The sequence below is a fragment of the Scomber scombrus genome, chromosome 5, assembly GCF_963691925.1.
Source record: "Scomber scombrus chromosome 5, fScoSco1.1, whole genome shotgun sequence".
NCBI lineage: Eukaryota > Metazoa > Chordata > Actinopteri > Scombriformes > Scombridae > Scomber > Scomber scombrus.
In genome coordinates, this window is record NC_084974.1 from 10,832,725 (window position 1) to 10,853,219 (window position 20,495).

Sequence of the window (20,495 nt, forward strand, 5' to 3'; positions counted from 1 at the left end):
GTTTTGTTTAAAAAAGAAAAAAAAAAGAAAAAGAAAACTAAATAAAAACTACAATGAACAATACAAAACTAACTAAAACTAAACTGAATTGCAGAAAAAAATCAGCTTAGTTATAGTTTTCTTTTCACTTTCTCAATTTTTACTGTATTCTGTTCAGTTTGACTTCTTGAAATAATGGGCTAGTACCAGTAGGGAGACCACAAACACAGTTAATTTTACCTCAGTGTCAGCATTATTTCATCCTTTACAGCTTCTACTAATCAAGACTTTCCTCCTAATACCTGAAAAACTAAATACAAACTAAACTTAATCACGTGTTAAATTAACTAAAACCAAACTAAACAGAATCTATTCCTTTATCAACCTGCAGAGCCTTCACCAAACTGTTGTCGTAGGGTTTGGAGCACACTCTTGTCTCTTGTATGCTGTGTCATTAAGATTTCTTTAAATTGAAACTAAGGGGCCTCAATTAAACCAAAGGAAAGTGTCCCCAACAAAAAGTACACAGAATACCTTTTATCATATATAAAACACACATAGGGTTGATCTTATACTATTACATCTCTTTCTGGAGTTATTCTCTTTTCAATGAAGCACAATCAGTGCATCTTCAGTGAGGAAATTACACAGTGAGGAAATTATTCCATATTAGTTATTAGTCTTGTTGCCTGTCGCATCAATAGGTCAAGCCTGGGGGCAGCGAAAACATTTAATTATCCCCTCAAATGTCAAACAAAAAATCAGCGGATAGACACAACACCAATACCAACGCACTATTCTCTTTCTCTTTCTCTCTCTCACACACACACACACACACACACACACACACACACACACACACACACACACACACACACACACACACACACCAGTCTGCTTCACCTTCATCAATAATCCGCTGTCAATAAAAGCCACCAAATCATCTCCTGCCTGAGCATCGCGATTGTCTATGTGTGTCCCAGCGGACTGAGGAGCCACAGACGTAATTTACCCAGAGCCCAATTACTAACCTGCCACAGACGGGCCACAACAAATAACCAGGCTCCACTCTGCCGCCATCAATACTCCATTATCCCACAATTCATTCTTTACAGCTGTCTGGTGAAACTTATCTTGTTCATAGGATGCAGCAGTGGTAATGTGCGGTTGAGTCTGAGGAAGACTGATGGAGTCATACTTCAGTGTTACTATATTACTACAATCTTAAAAACTCATCTCACATACAGTATTGATTCATCGTCTGTTGATGCAACAGTAAAATGGACTGGCAACAACACAAAAAGAGCTATTTGTGCAAAATTGTTACTGATTTGGAGCACACGCTATTATCCTGAAACTCATGAAGCAACATTAATATTGTTGCTCCAATATTTATTAACTGTAAAATAAATTACATTACATTTAAATGTTTAATCTCCTCTAAGACATACTGTATGTTCAATGTAATGCCATTTCAACCCGATTTAAATGGCCTTTAAAACTTTGCACACTATCATGAATCAGTTGTTCTCTGCTCAGCTAAAGCTACATGTATGTTGCATGTTTGTCTACTTTTCAGTCAAAAAGATATACAGGGTGTCCATCAAGTCCCTTTACAATTTAACAAATTTATTACAAAAGCAAATTAATAGACAAATATGTGGAAATGTAATCATTTAATACACCTCTATATGGGCACCATTAGTTGCACGAAGCACATCAAGACGGTACTGGATTTCTCACCATGGCTGTAGCATAGCCTCATTAATGGTGGCAATGGCATCAGTGACTTTTGCTTCAGGTCATTGATGTCCCGTATCTTTGTTCCATACACGATACACAAATGCAATTTGATTAAAAACTTTGATAACCACTGAGTACATAAAAAAAAAATCTGATTAAAATATCTCATCAATAACTTTTGTAATGATTTTTTTAAATTGTAAAGAGACTTTGTGGAAACCCTGTATAACTGTATAGCTGTCCTTCTATGATATGTGTAGTTACCTGTCTTTAAGCTTTTTAAAAACCCTAATATTGGACATGTTTATAATGTTTATCCCACATTTTCCAGACAAGACCATTCAGGAGAGAAGTAATGACGCTGCTAAATGTCCAACAACTTTGTTAAAACTTTATTCTGCATCATGGAATAAAACCTGTATGGTCTTTTGAAACATACATTAACAAGGTATGTGATGTAAAATCCATGAAGCAGACACATTTTATTAACAAAAAGAAAACAGAAAAATCCCCCACAGCCTGAGATGCCATGTTACTTTGGGCCCTTTAACTAGAAAAGGTCAAGCACACACTGTTTATAGCTTAGTTACAGCTCAGTGGATTCAGAGCAGACACTGAGGTCAAAGACAGTGGAAAGAGTAAGATAGTGAGACAAAAAGAGCAGTGTTGCTGATCTATGTTACAGTACATGGCTTTTCAGATTCCTGCTCAACACAGGTTCATTTAAGATAGTGCATTTCATTTTCAGCAGGACTGTTCAGGTAATTTCCAAACAGTCCACCTTTACCTCTTGTACACAAATTATGCTAGAAGCAAACACACAACAATGGCAGATATTTAGTAAAATCTTTATATTTATTTTAAGTCACATGCATGTTTAGATTTGTTTTGAAAAATCCTTTAATTTAGTCTTTAGTTACATAGTATTGTCATGATTCATTACAGGATTCATAAATTGTTCCAACAGTAATTCATAGATTCGTCAGTCAGTTTGTCTCCTTCATTCTTTCTCTAATATGACGCACCAGTTTCCCTGATCGTGGTAGCTGCTCCGCACTTTGACTCCAGCTACCTGAACACACAGCTGCTCCAGCTCCCCCTGCTGGAAGACGTGGTAATAGCGGTGGAAGACCGGTGGCGGGACGCTCTCGGGCTCTGACTTTAGACTGCAGCTGGACACCTGAGTCGTGTCACCACTTGGACTGGGTTTAGATTTGCAATCTGTGGTGTCGAGTCTTGAAGCAGAAGTTGAGCTGATTTCAAAACCTGGACTGGAATCAGAGTTGGAGTTAAGACTGCTTGGACGAGAGTTATCTTTCCGTTTATCCTTCTTTGCACCCTCTGCTGACTCTCCCTCCTTTTTTCCTCCTCCTTTTTTCAGATGCCAGGGAACTAACAAGTCCTGGGTGTTAAAGGCGGTGCGATTCATATGCACACTAAGTTTGCCATCAGTCACATTGCTGACATCTGATATGTTGTCTACAGGCTTGTGGGTCTCTGTGTGCGTTTCGCTGTCATCTTCTAAATGTCTGTCGGCATGTTTACTTTTATTCCCATCAGGCGTCTGGCTGTCTTCTGACATGCTGTTGTTTGGGCTGCGGTTCCCAGGATGCTCTTTGTTGCAATCTTTGAGGTACTTGGACTTCTGCTGCTTGTACTCTTGTTCAAAAGCCCAAACATATATGAGCGCTCGACCTCCAGGCTTCAGGAGTCTCAACAGCTCCCTCACTGCTGCCAGCCGACGCTCCTACAACACATTCACACAAACAGTTTTATTTGAGCATTTCAATCACATACTGCTTGTTAAAACACAGGAAGTTGAATCACAAATTAACACAAGGTGGACTTTTAAGTGACTTAAAAATCATGGCTTTATTTATCCCTTAAACAGGCATGAGTGGAAAATAATTTGGATGTTACTAGTTATCTCTTTTGTACCTAAGTAAAACATTTCCATAAATATATTTTCAAATTATTTTGTATATTTTGGATTTTTATGAGTTGTATCTCGTCCAAGATACGTTGTTCCTGTTAAGGTATAAAAATGGTCATAATGGTAAAAGATTGAATGCTTTATTTGATAAAGAGAGGTGCTTTCCCTGGTCATTAATATCACACATACTAGTTTCTAAACTGAGTTTTATCATTTCTATCAAAGTATAAACCTACCACAAGCTTCAGTTCTACCAATCTAGTCCTCATAACTTAAGGCACACAACTGAACAACCACCTTAACCAATCATGCTCCTAGCAGGTTGTTAAAAGTCAGTGTCTCCTGGTGCACGTTGACTGTTTAAGGGTTAAGGTAGATTGTGATTTTTGATCAGCGTTGGAAAGAAACTACAGAGGGAAGAGATAAATGAAGGACACGGGTGTGTGTGTGTGTGTGTGTGTGTGTGTGTGTGTGTGTGTGTGTGTGTGTGTGTGTGTGTGTGTTTGTTCTGTACGTACCTGTGTGGAAAAGTGGTGTATGACAGCAATGGAGATACAGGCATCGCAGGAGGCTGTTCGTAGCGGGACACTGAGTGCATCCGACACAAATGCCTGGAAACCCCTCTCTGCACAGATTTGGATAAGAGCACTGCTACGATCGCAACCAACCTGGAAAAAGAAAAAACACACACACATGGGTATACAACATCATTGACTGACAGGACCGCAGGCAGGACAAGAACAAAATGTCTCAGTTAAAGAGCGGAGAAAGACGTGTGTTCATACAAATCTACAGTTGCATCAACCTTCAACCTTGTGGTAAAACAGAGGAGATTTTTTAGTTTAAGGGTAGTAAAGGAATTAAAAATAAAGAAGCTATAGGAGTATATGAGGAAGAGTAAGTAGGAATATGAATTAGATAAAATGGAAGAAGAAAAGAAGAGAAATGGTTTAAATTGAGATAAGAGAAGAGGATTGGACGGGATGCAGGAATTTCCAACACATTTTGTCTCATGGAGGAATTTCAGTCAAGCTTCATGAGTCATATGATGTCTTCCCAAAAGAGACAGAGGTGATAAGAGAAAGTGAGAAATCCTCACACACACACACACACACACACACACACACACACACACACACACACACACACACACACACACACACACACACACACACACACACACACACACACACACACACACACACACACACACACACACACACACTCAATCTGTTGCCAACATGCAAACATACAAAAGGTCAAGCTGTTTCATTTCAATTAATTGCAGGTTAACAGTGTTAATCAGCAAGGGGAGAGGATGAGACAGGGAGAGAAAATGTCAGAAGAAAGAGGGGTTAGGAAAGCAGAGAGAGAGACGAAAATAGACAGCAGAGGTGGGGAAAGAGAAATAGAAATAGAAATAGAATTAGAAAGAGAGAAAAAAGCAGGTTGCAGAAAGTTGGAGTGTGACCTGCATGATCACAGTGTTCTCAGTAACGATTTATCATGGTTACGGTCTGAGTCAGGATAAGCTGCTTACACGCTCCTCCCAAATCCCAAACATGAATATCCCAGTGTGCATACGTAAACAGAAAATTTAGGATATTACCATGGAAACTGAGCTAATGCCAACAATGGCAGCCAGTAGAAACTGGAGAGAGAGGAACATGGGCCTCAGCACCAAGGAAATCATCCCTAAGTGTATTACTTAGCCTATTTTAAATGAGGCACAGTGTTTACATGAGTCAACTTAAAAAAACAAACTCACTGATTAAACATATTTATCTATGTGAACAACAATGCTTACTGTAGTACCATAACATCATCCACATCAACAGCCTGACTCACGCTGGGAGGTAAATAAGTAAACAGTAGCTTCTTGCTCAGGCAAAGTGTAATGATGCAAACCTCTCTTTGTCCTCTTGACTTCACTCTGGTGCAGAAAGATGTCTCGCTTAGGCAACATCTGCAACTGAGAGCTGAGGTCGTGCCACAGCTACTCTGTCTCCGTTTAATTTTATATTCATGAGAATAATGAGGACAGAGGCTTTGACCTTTGCAGTGTCTTTTTGTTGTGGAACTAAACTGTAGGTAACCCTGAAAAGGAGCTTTACCTGAATGCCTAAGCAGTTTATAAAACTGTACACCCATAAAAGCTGGGTTAGGAAACAGAAGTTTTTAAATCTGTGTCATGCAATGGAAACTTTATTTAAAGGACTAGTTCAAAATTTTGGGATGCTACTTCCAATAGCGAGATGAAAATTTCCAAATCAATCTCAAGTGTTTTCATTAATCACAGAGCTGGAGTTGGGACTTGGATAAATCAGCTAGCCTAGTTCTGTCGAAAAGGTTATAAAAAACATACAATAATGCCTCTAAACATATATCTCTTTCAATAAACTATTCCTTAAATCTTACCAAATGTGTTTTATAACTAAGAGGAGGCTTGTGGCCTTGTCAGAGTAACATTACTTGTCATTACAAGTCATTAGGGATTTTGGGTAAGTAAGGCTTCCTCATACATGCACTTCAGTAACCGGGCTAGAAGTCAGCTGATTTCTTAATTGTTTTGTAAAGGAAACACCTTGTTTTTATAATTGGGGTAGGTGATTAGAGAAACCCAATTTCTCTGTCATGTATACACATAACTGGGCTTTAAATCAGCCTTTTAAAAGTATGTCTGCAACCATGTGCATAACAAAAAGCTGCAGACAAAAAAGCACAACGCAGAGCAGCTGGATTAAAGGAGAGATCACAACACACAGCGATGCATCTTTGTAATAAAAAATAATTACATATTACTAAAAAACTACAATTCAAACGGACGCCTGTAAATGTCTAAAATAAGTCAGTTTCCAGTTTTGTGCTGTGAGCAAAAGCTCCGCTCTGTCTGTCTGTCTGCCAGTGTCTCTCTCACTGCTTTGTCGGGCGGCTACAACACAGACACACACACACACCAAAAAAACAGAAGAGAACAAAAGTCAGGAAGCTAATTATGGTTAAAATCAGTAAGTCATGCTTCCAAAACAAGCAGATTTACAATAACCAGATTACTACAGTGCATGTAAACACATTTTCCAATAACCCATGTAACCTGTTTTCTCTGAGTAACCTGGTTACTTACTCAGGTGCATGTAAACACACTGATATGTACAGAAGACTGCTCTAAACAATGTCCTCCTGAATCTGTTTACATGTGAGGTAGCAGCAGAGGAGGTAGAGTTTATACCTCAGATGAAGATTCATTGTTTGTTGTCTCTGCTCTCTGTGTATGTGCCCATGAAATAGCCCTTGCAGTTATGACATGTTCCTTCACATAAATGACCGTTATGAAGCTGTGTAGCATTTCACAATGATAGTAATCTTTCTAAGCGCTCGCAATAAAAACGGAATGAGATAGGAAATATCCCTACAGGGATCAATAAAGTGACGCAGGATTACAGTCATTATTGTAATATACAACGACACTCACAGCAATCACTTCTGGGTTGACACCCAGGTATTTCCCATTTCCACAGCCCACGTCAGCCAGCACACTTCCAGGTGGGAGCGAGGACAGGAAGTGGCAAACGCGAGGCCAGGGGGAGTGTCGAGTGCTGCTGAAGTGGGAGGCGATGGTGTTGTACACTCGGTGCACATACTTTTCCTCCAGACGGGCTGCGTCGGCATGGCAACCTGGAAGTGAGGGGGGAGATGGCGGAGAGGTCGACGGTACTGAGGAAGCTCCCTGACTGTCACAGGCAGAGGGGAAGGCTGGAGAGAGGGAGGAGAAGAAGATATAAATGGGATAAATGATGAGAACAGAGTGATATACAAGCCAACAATTATTACTCAGTGGAAGCATGACCATAATCACTTTGACCACATAGTGAACAAGCTGTCACCCTTTGCTTTACACATTATCCAATCCATATTAATGTCTCAAAAAATTGGAAACTACAATTAATTTGATACTAGCTAGTTAGCTATGTGGCTAAAGCTAGGTGACTACAGTTAGGGAAGTTAACCAAACGCTAAAATATCTGAACAGGACATGACATTTTGTCTCTTCCATTAAAGATGAAGTGGAAAATTAAAGAAATAGTTTGGCATCAGACTGAGCTGGGCTACTTATTTCACAGTTTTTAAATGTTATGCTAAGCTAAGCTAACCGGCAGCTAGTTTTAGTGTTATATTTACAGCACAAACATGTGAGTGGTATCACTGCTCTCATCTAATTCTCAGCATAACAGTGAGTAAGCATATTGTATAACATTTTAAGCTTGAAATGACCATAAGTCTTTCAGAAATGGCTTTTCAGGGTTCCCACACATTTTTACCATTACATTTTCAAAACTTTTCCATAATATTTTACCCCATTTCCATGACTTAATTTAAGCAGTTTAACAAAGGGTCATCCCCCATAACATTTTTAACAGAGTAGATGTCATTTCCTGTATTCTGGTGCCTTTTAACAGGCGTTTTGACACTATGATCTCACTATACTGTGAGAAAAATGATCCAAAGGAAGCGTTTGGCCCCAGATCACATATTAGAAGATATCAAAAAGTTTAGTATAGAGATTGATGATTAGTATATTCATATTAAATGAATGTACTGATGTTTGACATGGTAAAAGTGGGAGGAGGTCCAAGTTCATGCAGCCTTCTTATATCTGTTATCTTTGATATCAGATCGGGTCATACCTAATTCAAAACATTTCCAAAACATTCACCTAATTCTGAACCATTTCCAGGCCTGGAAAACAGTTTTTCTAATTTCCTAGGGGGGGGGGAACAAATAATTACACAGAATCTCACCACAGTGGCAAGGTTCATGTCTGATCCTGCGGAAAGTGAAAGAAGTGCGGGTGCCCCTCTTGCTCAGGGTGAGATTTCTGTGGATCCCAGAGTCAGATGTTGCATCAGCAGGGGATTGTGGGTTGCAGGTTGGCACCATGTCAAACTTTCGAGGAGTAATCCTTAAAAAATAAGAATAAAAATCAGAAAGAAACCGTGACACAGCAGTTGTGGATTTTCATTAAGAAGCTTATTGCAGCTGATAGGTAAAGTTTGTGTATTTTTTATGAACACAGGAAGATGTGGATCTACTCTACTGCCTGGTTTTATTTTTACATGATGGGATTGAGACGTGGAGAAGAGTTGATTGTACAGTACTACTCTGCAAAGCCCTCCAAAAAAGGTCAGAAGATTCAGCATTCCTACCTTTTACTACAATGCTAGAGAAAGAGAAAAGCACTGTCTTTTTGTGAATTGACCCAAAGCTCACATCAAGATTTAACTGTCTCCTAGGAGCAGAGACAGATCCACCTGACACAGTCCAAGCTCACCCATGGGTCCAGAGATATCTGCTCTGTCCTTTCATCACCAGAAGGCTGCGTCCTGGCAACAACACTGGAACAACACGGCCGTTAGGATGGCGAAACTCCATCACCGTCTGTAATAACACACACACACAGGCAAGCACATTTAGAAATGATCAGTCATGATCATGAGCCAGCGTGCAACTTACAAAAGTGTGATGTGGAAACTTGAAGCCTCTAGTTTGCATACTGTCAGAGTGGACTTTGACAGTGAATTAGTGAACATCTTGCGTCCAGTAGTTAATCTTTTTTTTGAAACAAACAATATTAGCATTTTCATGGATTCTGGGTTTTTAGTAAGGGAGAAGGAGTAGATGTCATTTAGAGAATTTCTACACAGGTAGAAAAACCTTGTATGTGTTTCCAAACATGTCTGGAGGGGGTGTTTAAACTCTTTGATCCGATACTATCTTTACTATGTTTGCTTTATCACATTTCATATCAAAAATTTGGTAGAAAAATGCATGTATATTCAGCAAAGTGTCAATTAAAGTGTAATTCCTCGTATCAATACAAAACTCAGGTATGAAATAAGCATCATAATATTATTAACTATGCCCCACATACAGCAAGTAATTGCTTATTTGGGCTTCACAGTGTTCATGAGTCAGCTATGTGTCACATTATTTGTGATTTAGTTTCACTGCTGCATTTGCTATTGAAACAGCTGACTGACTGTACAGCAGCAAATGTTTTCTCCTGAGCCTTGTCTTTACTACACTACTACATGACTGTTACATCAAATATTAACAGAAGCATTTAAAAAAAGAACAACTCCTTCCTGTCACTCAACATTTTTGATGTTACCCAAAGACAAAAAAAAAAGATAGCGCTCACTCTCTCACTTACTAAAAAGCACTGTAGCAATGCTGTTTGATCCTTATGTTTCCATACAAGACAAAACAGCATAAACTCTGCTGGGAAATTACATCCACACTATTTCAAACTGCATCTCTCCAACTTCTGACAGCAGGAAAATTGGATTTTGTGATGAAGAGGCATGTGTGTGTGTGTGTGTGTGTGTGTGTGTGTGTGTGTGTGTGTGTGTGTGTGTGTGTGTGTGTGTGTGTGTGTGTGTGTGTGTGTGTGTGTGTGTGTGTGTGGGCGCAAGTGAGCGAGAGACATATGTGTTTGTGGGTGATTGTGAGAGAGCTATGTACATGCAACATCAGCAAATGAATGAAATCTTTCCCTGAAAACACAATTGAAATCTCCATCTTACATATACATAAACCCACACACATGCATACACGCAGACACACACTACGGACAGGACTGTGCTGTTCCTATCCGAGGAGTATTAGCCAATCAATGAAACTGGTGGAATGTGACTAAATCGATGGTGACGAAAGCTGATTTTCCTTAAAATCTGCATTGTTTATGTCTACGTTTACTTGCTAGCATTCTTCTTCTCTGCCTTTTTGTGTATTGATTCATAATAATTTCATACATTTACTTTTCAAATCTAGTTAAATTAAATCGAGTGGAGACTTTTTGGTGCTTTGTTCCTTTGCCTCAAACAATCCGAATTTGAATTAATGTTGCATTCACAGATTCACAAAATGCCACTAAGTATATAGAGTATGTGACACAGTCCTCCTGAGAGTCAAAAGCTCAGACAAAACATACACTGCACTCACACACAGGTTGTCTGCCGATCTGTGTGTATGTGTGTGTGAGACAGATGCTATAACAGATGACAGGTGATTGCTAATAGAGCTCCTGTGTTTCAGACAAGTAGAGACAGATGGGTGTTCCTCTACATCGGTCACCCTGCAAAAACTAAAACCAGCATCCCAGAACAAGCTCGTATCACCTGGTCACACACTTAAGGACACAGCAACACCCACAGTGAGTGAGAGAGTATGACGATGTGTGTGTCAGAGAGAGAGGGAGAGAGAGAAAACAATGAGATGTAGCAAGCACGGTTACAAAATGTTCTCAGTGTTTTGGACACACACACACGCACGCACACACTCATCTCAAGAGTGCTGAGTCTCATGGGACCGGCGAATCACAGCAGACAGTGAAGTGTAGCTTCTTTCTGTGTCTGCTTTGATTGATCCAATGCAGACCAGGGTTATTATAGTTTTTACATTTTCATTAGTTTTTCAGTTTGTTTTTATTATTTCAGTTTAGTTTTAGTTAGTTTAACAAGCAATAAAGTAGTTTTAGTTTAATTTTTATTAAGTCTCAGTTTTAGTTTTCCAGGTATTAGAAGAAGTCAAACTGAACAACAAAAACAAAGCTGATTTTATCTGGAATTCAGTTTCCGTTTAGTTAGTTTTGATTATTAATTTGAGTTTTATTTAGTTTTCTTTCATTTTTATTTTTATTTCAGTTAACAAAATGTTTTCACTGCTAGTTTTAGTTTTAGTCTTAGTTTTAGTTAACTATAATAACCCTGATGCAGACACAGAAAGAAAGGGTCTGAAAAACACTTTACCTGCTGCTTTAGCTGCTTAACCGCTGTATTGGTGTTTTTAAAGATCACTACTTTGAATCTTTAACTGTCATTTTTAATTATAGATGTCTACTGAGGTCTACTGGTCAATAATGGCTCTACAAGCTGATTGATGGGTCAATTACAAACCCACATTATCCACAGTATGCTCCCTAGAGTTCATACCTTTGCCCCCAGGCTCAATGACATGATGGTGTCCTCGAAGGCAGAGTGGGTGTCAACATGAGGAGGAATACCTGCACAGAATTAAAAAACACACATATGAATGGAAAATAGATCAGCCAGTTGAAAAACAATATGTTGACCTTTGACTAGGGCTGGGCAATATAGATAAAATCAAATATCACAATATTTTTTACCAAATAACCCGATATCGATATAGCAACGATATTGAAGGGATGACTATTGGTGCCTTCACTAAATATCTGCACAATGAGAACTTTGATAAATAATCATCAGTAATGAGGTTATAATGACAAAGTGAGTAAAAGGCAAATAACAGAATAGCTAGAACAGTCTGGTAAGTTCAGAAAATTACATCATTTTACTGTAATGCCGCCTTTAAAACCAGGATAAGACAAAACTTCTGCCGTATCACGATATTACGATATCCAAATATTGATATAATGTCCAGCCCTACCTTTGACCCTTTTGTAATGTAAGAAACTTGATACTTCTTGACATTTAATAATAGAATCGAGTTTATGTGATTGAGCTAAAAATAAAAACAAGCACAATTAATAGCAATTCCTTTATCCAAATCCTTATTTCAGGGAAATGCATCATCTTGTCAGGCTTGATCTCGTGATCTTGTGAATCCAGCTGCCTCACAAGGTAAGACAGTGATAGACATGTGGTTCATCCAATCATGTGCCAAGTTTTTGGTGTTTTTCAAGGACGACCTCTCGGGTGGTTCTGTGTAACAAATAATCTGATGCATTATGTTAAAAGGAACTGAGGACTTTCACTCATCATTCATGAGTGCATGTTGAAAGGGTTCTGCTGCCACCTTGTGGTATAAATCAATAAAATCTACTTTAGTTTGAAATATTGGACTAAACAGCTGTAGAAACTATTGAGTAATGTCTGAAATAATCTGTTTTAATCTATTTTAATGTTACTATCTCTTTATTATCTCTACGCACATACAGTCTAACTAAAAAACTTTAATAAATAAACAACCTCACATTAAACATTTGTATTTTTATCTTCAGACTCTACAGCCACTCTATGTGTGTTTGAAATCCCTCCAGCCCACATGATTAAACTTTATACAGTATTGATTAGGTATTGACTGATCATGCCAAGAATCAGCTATTCCACAAAATATTGATTGTTGAACTTCCCTCTGTGAAAACATTGATATATTTGTGGATTATTATGCTTAAAAACTCTTTAATTTGCATGTTTTTAGTATTCTGACCAGCTTCCTGCATTTGTGATCAATACTTTGAGGAATATCAAAGGTTTGATTTTAAATAAAATGTGTTAATATAAGTGAGGAGAGTGTGACATAAAAAAAATATGACTGGAATAACAAACCCTGTCCGGACTCATACTGGTTGACAGTCAGTTGGTCTGGCATGACGTCCATGTGTCTGTTTTTCACACACCGCTGCAGAATAGGTTTACACTCCTCGGGTAGACCTGCACACGCACACACACGCGCGCGCGCGCGCACGCACGCACGCACGCACGCACGCACACACACACACACACACACACACACACACACACACACACACACACACACACACACACACACACACACACACACACACACACACACACACACACACACACACACACACACACACACACACACACAGGCTAAGCTCCTCTGTTCCTCTTTAATTTTATATTGATTTATTTTTTCCCACACTGTTACAATGTCAGACAGTCGTGACATATAATGACTCACTAAGCTATAATTAATAAAAGACATATGCAACATTACATTACATAACATACTATAACATTGAACAACTCAGTCTCTGCTAAATAATGAGCAATACGATTTGTACTATTTCTGATTTTTTGACAACTTTTTGGCACACACAGTCTTACAGGAGGATTATAATCAGTGTGTTAAATGTTGTTAAAAGTAATAAGACTGTGGGTCAAAACTATGAAAATAAAAAACACACAAATTCATATTTCTAAAAAAAATTGTACATGAGGTCAAATCTATGAAAATACTCACCTGCAGGTAACGGCTTGTCTTTGTCCACATTGTTGATGTCATAACGAAATTCAAAGCCATAATGTTTGACTCTTCTGTGCTTCAGCGCTTTTTGAGCTAAGAGACATTGGAATAATGGATTAGTTTGCAAATCGGCCAAAAAAGATCAATTACTTGTGTTTCTTTTCTCTGTATTGTATAAAACAGCTTTGTACAATATGATGAAAAATAAGAATTCATAACTCATTAAGACTTGAGTGCACATTTACCACAGTTAGTATACTTTATTCAACCTAACCTTAGTTAACTAGTTTTCGATCACGACTGTATAATCTATAAGACAAACTATAGTTTTATCATCAACTCTCTGGGTGAATATAAAGACGAGTTCCTGCACAGCAGCTTAAGATGAAGATAAACTGATGAAAGTACGCAGACCCTCACCGGTGACATCATCATTAGTGTGCGACCAGTCTACAGCGGCGAGCAGCAGAGCCTCTTCCTCTAGAGACACAAAGTCCTCCACCAAGACTAAGCCCTCTGGCAAAGGGACAGACACCTCCTCCTCACAGGTTACTGCATACACACATGTACAGTAGAAACAATGAGACTCCCTCTACTGGCTATAAAACCATGTAGAAGACGTGATTTGTGGAGCACATGTAAGGTTAAATAATTTGTTTCAAAACGAGCAGAGCGCTTGTATGTGTGCAAATGTTTAAGACGAGCACCTGAGTCAACAAAAATGAGATAGAGTGTGACGCTGTTATCTCCACACAGCAGCTTTTGGCCATTAAGGTGGACGTGGGCTTTCCGAGCACTCTCCTCTGACCTGCATACAGAACAACAATATCAGGAGCCTGCAGCTGATAAGAAAACAATCCTAAAGATGTAACGTATTGTTCATGCAAACACCTCTACCTGTATGTGACAAAAGCATGGGGCTTGTGAGATGGCATAACCAGAGTCTCCACCTCTCCCATCTCTTTCAGCACAGCAGAGAGCTCCTCGCGGCTGACGCTGTTCCCCAGGCCGCCGTTAGCCACCACCAAACTCTGCAGAGGAGACAGAAAGGTAGACGTGATGTTTGCCATCGGGCTGTTGAAAAAAGTAAGGTGCCCAAATGAACACTGACTTAGATTCTTGTTGCCATAATCATCGCCTTGTAATGGACACAAGTCTCCTTTATTTTTATCTGCAGATTATATGAGATTTCAGTAGTCTGAGTTAGTCATATCAAGTGGAAAACTGCCTTAATTACATAATTACATTACTTTTTAGCATCAAATTCCCTCTTTGTGTTTCCTCAGACAGTGTTTCTATGTTGAGCTGTTTTGCAAGTACAGTAACAAACACATGGACTAAAACGTTGACATATGTTCAGTGTGCTTATGGGCACCTGATTGTGTATTTTAAGACAGACTTGAAAAATTGTGACCCTATCCTTTAAGTTTATTGCATTAAGTCCTGCACCACCAGAATGAACAGCTTCTTCTCTTTTCTGTCAGAGCTCTGAACACCTTACAACCTCGATCGTCACACGTACAATGTCTCATGTTATTGTCTTGATGCTTTTTAGTTGTTAGTCTGACGTTGATGATGACAAACTCTAAACAAATGCAGTTGATTGCAAAAAAATCCTTATAATTATCTAATATGGAGTCAATACAGTCCAATAACCACATACTAACTTTACAGGTAACATTTTTTTTAGATTCAGGTGTTATGGCAGCTGGGAAAACGTTTTAAAAATGAATATACTAGTGCAGCAACCAGCCATTATTATTTAATATTAATTCATCTGTTGATTATTTTCTCAATTAACCAATTAGCTGTTTGGTCCATGAAATGGTGAAAAAATGTTGATCACAGGTCTTGATCTTTAAATGTATTGTTTTGTCTACAACCCAAAAGTTTTCATTTTACTGTCATAGAAGATTTAAGAAACCAGAAAAATATTCACATTTTAGAAGCTGGAATAAAAATACTTGGCAATTAACTGAACTGATCTAATGAACTAATCGATTGATCACTGCAGCTATACAATATACACAGACCAAAACTAGAATATAGAATACAATATACAATTAAATAAAAAGATGACGCAGATTTGTATGTAATATTTCGTCGTTTGCTACCTTGTTTTACTTAATTCATGTGTTTTCAGATACAATTTATAGCTGATATTAAAGCAGTGACTGAGCAATTGACTGTATTTTAAGCAGCTGGCTATCAGTAAACTAACACAAGCTGAAAACACCCAACTTAATTATGCATTTAGTTTAATTTCATGTGAGAAGAAGTAGCAGAAGGTGTGTATGTGAGCTATCTCTCTTCACTGACAGCTGCCTTTTTATAAATATCATTTGTTTCTGTGTCACCTTGGTCGGTAGCGACGTCGTACTGATGCCTTCATGTTTCAGTAAAGTGAGACTGGCTTTTATTTGTTTTCGGAGAACTTTCTTCTCCTCTTTGCTCCTCCTGACAACATCAGCCTTTATATCCACGCTTGGATCCATGGTGCGACGTTTTATTTCGTCCGGGTGCAACAAAGACTACAGACCGGAAGTCAGGACCAGTGTTACACCGTATTTGGTTACCCATCATATCATGCGACCCGCAGTGACAGATGTTTTAATTAAGTTCAAATTGCCTGTCAATACCACAATGTAAAAATACTTCATTGCAGGTAAATATATATGTATATTGCATTTAAAATCATATTTACATAAAATTATAGCTGTATTAAAGTAAGATAAGATATTCCTTTGTTAGTCCCACAATGGGGAAATTTGCATTATTACTGCAGCAAGTGAACAGTAAAATATAGGAGCAGCAATAAGAAAAAGAATAAAGGATAAATAATAAGTACAAAAGAAGAGTAATATTGGTATTCAGTGGTAATATACCAGAGGTGATATTCTTATTGCACGGATTAAAGTGAAATAAATACACATGTATATTATATGTATTTATTTCACTTTAATCCGTATACATAAAATACTAATATTTTAATTACATTAAAAGTGCAGTGTGTCCAATTGTTTACACACTTTGGATGAAATGGTCTGTCGCTGAAGAAACTTTCCAGTGCAGTCAGGGTGCCCCTCTAAAGTAGACTTCTAAAGTTGAAAAAAAAAGCTGAAAATCTGGCTGTGAGTGATAAAAGGTGGTTTATTAATTGTATTTAATATATCAGATACTTTTACTAAGTAAATCATCTGAGTAATTCCAACACTGCAGGTCACAGAATAGCATTAGTCATCAAGTGCAGTGTAACACCGGCCTTATGTTGGTGCACTAGGCAGGATTTTAGATTGGAGACCCCACCCCCCTGAAAAAAGTGCAACAATAGTTTCTCCAGTCCTAGAACTTAAAAAATGAAGTCACACTGAAATGAAGTGCTGCTACAATGGTAGTTTTCCTCCAGCCCAGACAATGTCCTCCCAGTCCTTTGAGAAAAGAGGCAACTGGGGGTTGAGGTTCTATTCAATGAGTGTTTGGTGGCTGTCGGGTGAAAACTGACCCACTACTTAGGCTTTGAAAGTCAAACCTAGAGAAGAAGAAAACCCATGCAAGTGAACAGGGAAAAAGAAAAGAAACTAGATAACAAAGAGTACCCGCACACTATAGGTAACTACAGATCTTCCTCACGTCTGCCTTTGCATGAGTAAGACTTATTGTGTTCTGATTGAGTATGCGGCTACTCCTCGCATGTAGTTTAATTGTTTTTTTGTATTCCACACCTTACGCACTGAGGTTTTGTTGATGTGCACATGACTGCTTTGTTTCATTGAAAAACCAAGGACAATAAGTTCTATTTATAAAAGCTGTATAAAAGCAAGCATGTCAAAAAACATACAAAAGAAAAACATATCCCACTCATTTGGTGCCCCCTCCCTAATGAGGTAACCTAAGCAACCGTCTCATATCTGCTGGTAGTTGAAGACTACCCTACCAAGACAGTGTGCTCTACTTGCTTGGGTTTGGGGATTACTTTGTTAGTCAGTAGTGGGCCTCAAGTCACACTGTTATACTTTGTATTCTTGTTGCCTTGCATGGGACACACAGTTATTTATTTCGTATTGTATAATATTCCAGCAGGGACATATTGTTCTGCTGGTGGTATATATCTAAAACATCAAGCTAATAATAGGATTGCTCTGGTTGTTTTTGTGTGAGTGGTCCTTCTGTTTTCTGTTCTGAACTACCCATGTAGTATCCAGCCCCTACTGACAGCCAGTGTTGTGGTCTGTGGCTGGATAATATAAGACCTAAACCACAATGGCAAATCCATGGTGCATGCCTGCCTAATCTCCCAACAAAAGAGACACAAAACTGCTCTGGGGATCCCTCCATAGGGCCCGCTAATTTGATACTAAGGGATAAAATGTGACTATATAGGATGTCTATCCTGGGGAGCCATCCTCATCCATCCTGACTCCACTCAGATTTTGGCAACTGAGGATAATCTTGTATTATACAAGAATGAAAACAATATTATTACAACGGGCAGATGAGAAACAGCATTCTGGCATGTTGCTGAATTATAAACAATGTATTTGATCAGTTTGGCTTTGGTGCAATGTCTTCTGTGGTCCCTGCACTCTGTCTGCATCCTCCCTCTAAGGAGCCAATTAGCTCAGATCCTGCGTTTGAATTCCTCCACAGCCAGATTAATTACTCTACAGCCCCCTGTGTGTGAGTGTGTGTTCCAGCATGCGCGTGCACGTCTTAGTATGTGTATGTGTATGTGCATGCATGCATTTATACAGTAGGATGTTGTGTAATGAAGCCTTCACCTGTCCTCAACCATCTCTGTAATTACAGCGCCAGGCAGAGTTGGCTAGTGGGAACCCTTCGTCGTCTTAGCAGCACGTTTAGTTTAGTCTACAAAACAACAGCTGGTCAGACAAGAGAGCAGGAGACAGGCTGCCCTCGCCTTCATGATAACAATGCCCTGCTCCATCTTGTTTTTCACAAGACTCTAATAAAATTGACACTCTTTTTTTATGAGCGCTGGAAGATAACCTTAAAACTTGGACATGGGATGGGATGATTTAATGGGCTGTTCTCCTATTTTTGTCTGTGTTATGACATTGTAAATCAATTACTGCAGGCAGAGTTTCTTGCAATTTATCACCCTCAGTCTACCGGACTTGAAACATTGTTGTTGAAAAATGTCTCAGAAATATTGCAGTTAAGAAAACAATCTCACCATGTTGTCCATTTAGAAGCTGGTGAATCATTCGCTTTATTTAAAGATCCAAACCAGCTTCTCAACTAGTGTTTCCAAAATTAAGAATGAACTTTGAACTTAAGTCTCATCTCTTGTCACTTGCCACAGTTATGGACTGGAGATTAGGGAGATATTTCCCTTCCCTGCGCTCAAGGGCAGCTTCACCTCACACATCAAGCTTTGAAAAAGCAGCGTAATGGTGAGAACTGCAGTGGAACCACTCATGTACCCTGAGGCATACCATCACCCTCTGAAATGCCGGGCCAGTAGCCAGAGGCCAAACTGCTGCTGCTGTTGCTGCTGGCATCTTTGTATTGCAATTAGCTGGAGGCTGCTGGATGGAGATGGACAGATAAAGAAACCAGATCCTGTGTTTTAAAATAGTGGTTCTGATCTCTACTGCTACCAATGGACGGTGTAAGCAGATATCCATCTGTTCTTGGAGAAAGATGAGTCTCGTAAAATTGAGGCGATGAAACAACCAGGTTAAAGTGCAGAAATGTGTAAGCCAAAACTGCAGGTGTTTTTCCATTGCAAGATGAACATGAAATAAAATGTGCAACATAGGTGAACAAGTCAGAACAACACAGTGGGTGATTAGATCAAGTGATGAGATACAATAAACAACATAACATATTGTATAGGTTGTATAGGGACCAAAAGATGCTGTATAGATGTGGTAAGAGAGTAGGAAACTAATATATGTTTGCAATCTGCTTCTTGTTTGACAGATGTTGATAGACAAGCATGTATTTACCAAATCTCAGTATACTAATTTACTGTTCTCCTGGCATCTGCTTGACATGATTTAATTCAAAGAGGAAATAAAGTTCATCTTAAAGCTTTTATGTTATAAAACATGTATTTAGTCAACAATTTATCTTGCTTTCCACGGATAGCAACAAGAGAAGACATGTTTTATTCATAGACTTGTGGCCAGCAGAGACAGTGGTGGAAGTTTCTGGCAACAGATCTGATGTTCAAACAAAATATTTCAACTGGCCAAAGTATCAACAGGGCTGAGAGCTGTGTTTGGCAATCCTTGTGTGTGTGTGTATGTGTGTGTGTGTGTGTGTGTGTGTGTGTGTGTGTGTGTGTGTGTGTGTGTGTGTGTGTGTGTGTGTGTGTGTGTGTGTGTGTGTGTGTGTGTGTGTGTGTGTGTGTGTGTGTGTGTGTGTGTGTATCATTTCTGTCAGGATGAGAGTCAAATTCCTGTATCTCCTCCAATCTCTCTTGCTGTAGTGGAAAAGATTTTGACACCAAAGCTTAGACTTAATAATTTTTCACTGCCAGCCATTTGCAAACTAATGTGCGGGACAACTGCTGTTAATTGATGTAAGGGGACACATTGCTAAACACACATTTCTGCATCAAATCATGCATTTTACTTATTTTTTCAATATTTTCATTGGTTTTAAATAGAAAGGATATTGTCAATGTGCCTTTGAAATGTGCACTATGAAGCTATGCTGTTTCTATCACTGCTATAGTAGTAGTAAGTATATGTAAATAATCACTTTTGCATAGACTGAACTCAATGTTTTAACTTTAAAATATGTTATCATTCATAACTTCTGTGCTTTCATAGAAACA

General features: G+C 38.7%; 1 protein-coding gene across 1 annotated transcript; it reads right to left on the reverse strand.

Moving 5' to 3' along the window:
• Nucleotides 1-2,247: 2,247 nt before the first annotated feature.
• On the reverse strand, nt 2,248-16,182 carry alkbh8 (alkB homolog 8, tRNA methyltransferase). Its single transcript, XM_062418486.1, has 12 exons — nt 16,045-16,182; nt 14,585-14,718; nt 14,395-14,495; nt 14,108-14,239; nt 13,685-13,780; nt 13,024-13,128; nt 11,647-11,717; nt 8,985-9,091; nt 8,455-8,615; nt 7,128-7,408; nt 4,174-4,323; nt 2,248-3,469 (listed from the first exon to the last, which is right to left on the reverse strand). Exons 1-12 carry the CDS (start codon nt 16,180-16,182, stop codon nt 2,723-2,725), a joined length of 2,223 nt encoding a protein of 740 aa, XP_062274470.1. The 3' UTR covers nt 2,248-2,722.
• Between the last annotated feature and the right edge of the window lie 4,313 nt (nt 16,183-20,495).

Coding starts and splice junctions, on each gene's coding strand:
- alkbh8 (XM_062418486.1), bottom strand. CDS start 16,182: ATGGATCCAAGCGTGGATATAAAGGCTGATGTTGTCAGGAGGAGCAAA. Junction 8,616..8,984: donor AGATATCTCTGGACCCATGG/GTGAGCTTGGAC, acceptor TTATTTTTTAAG/GATTACTCCTCGAAAGTTTG. Junction 7,409..8,454: donor ACATGAACCTTGCCACTGTG/GTGAGATTCTGT, acceptor CCCTCTCTCCAG/CCTTCCCCTCTGCCTGTGAC.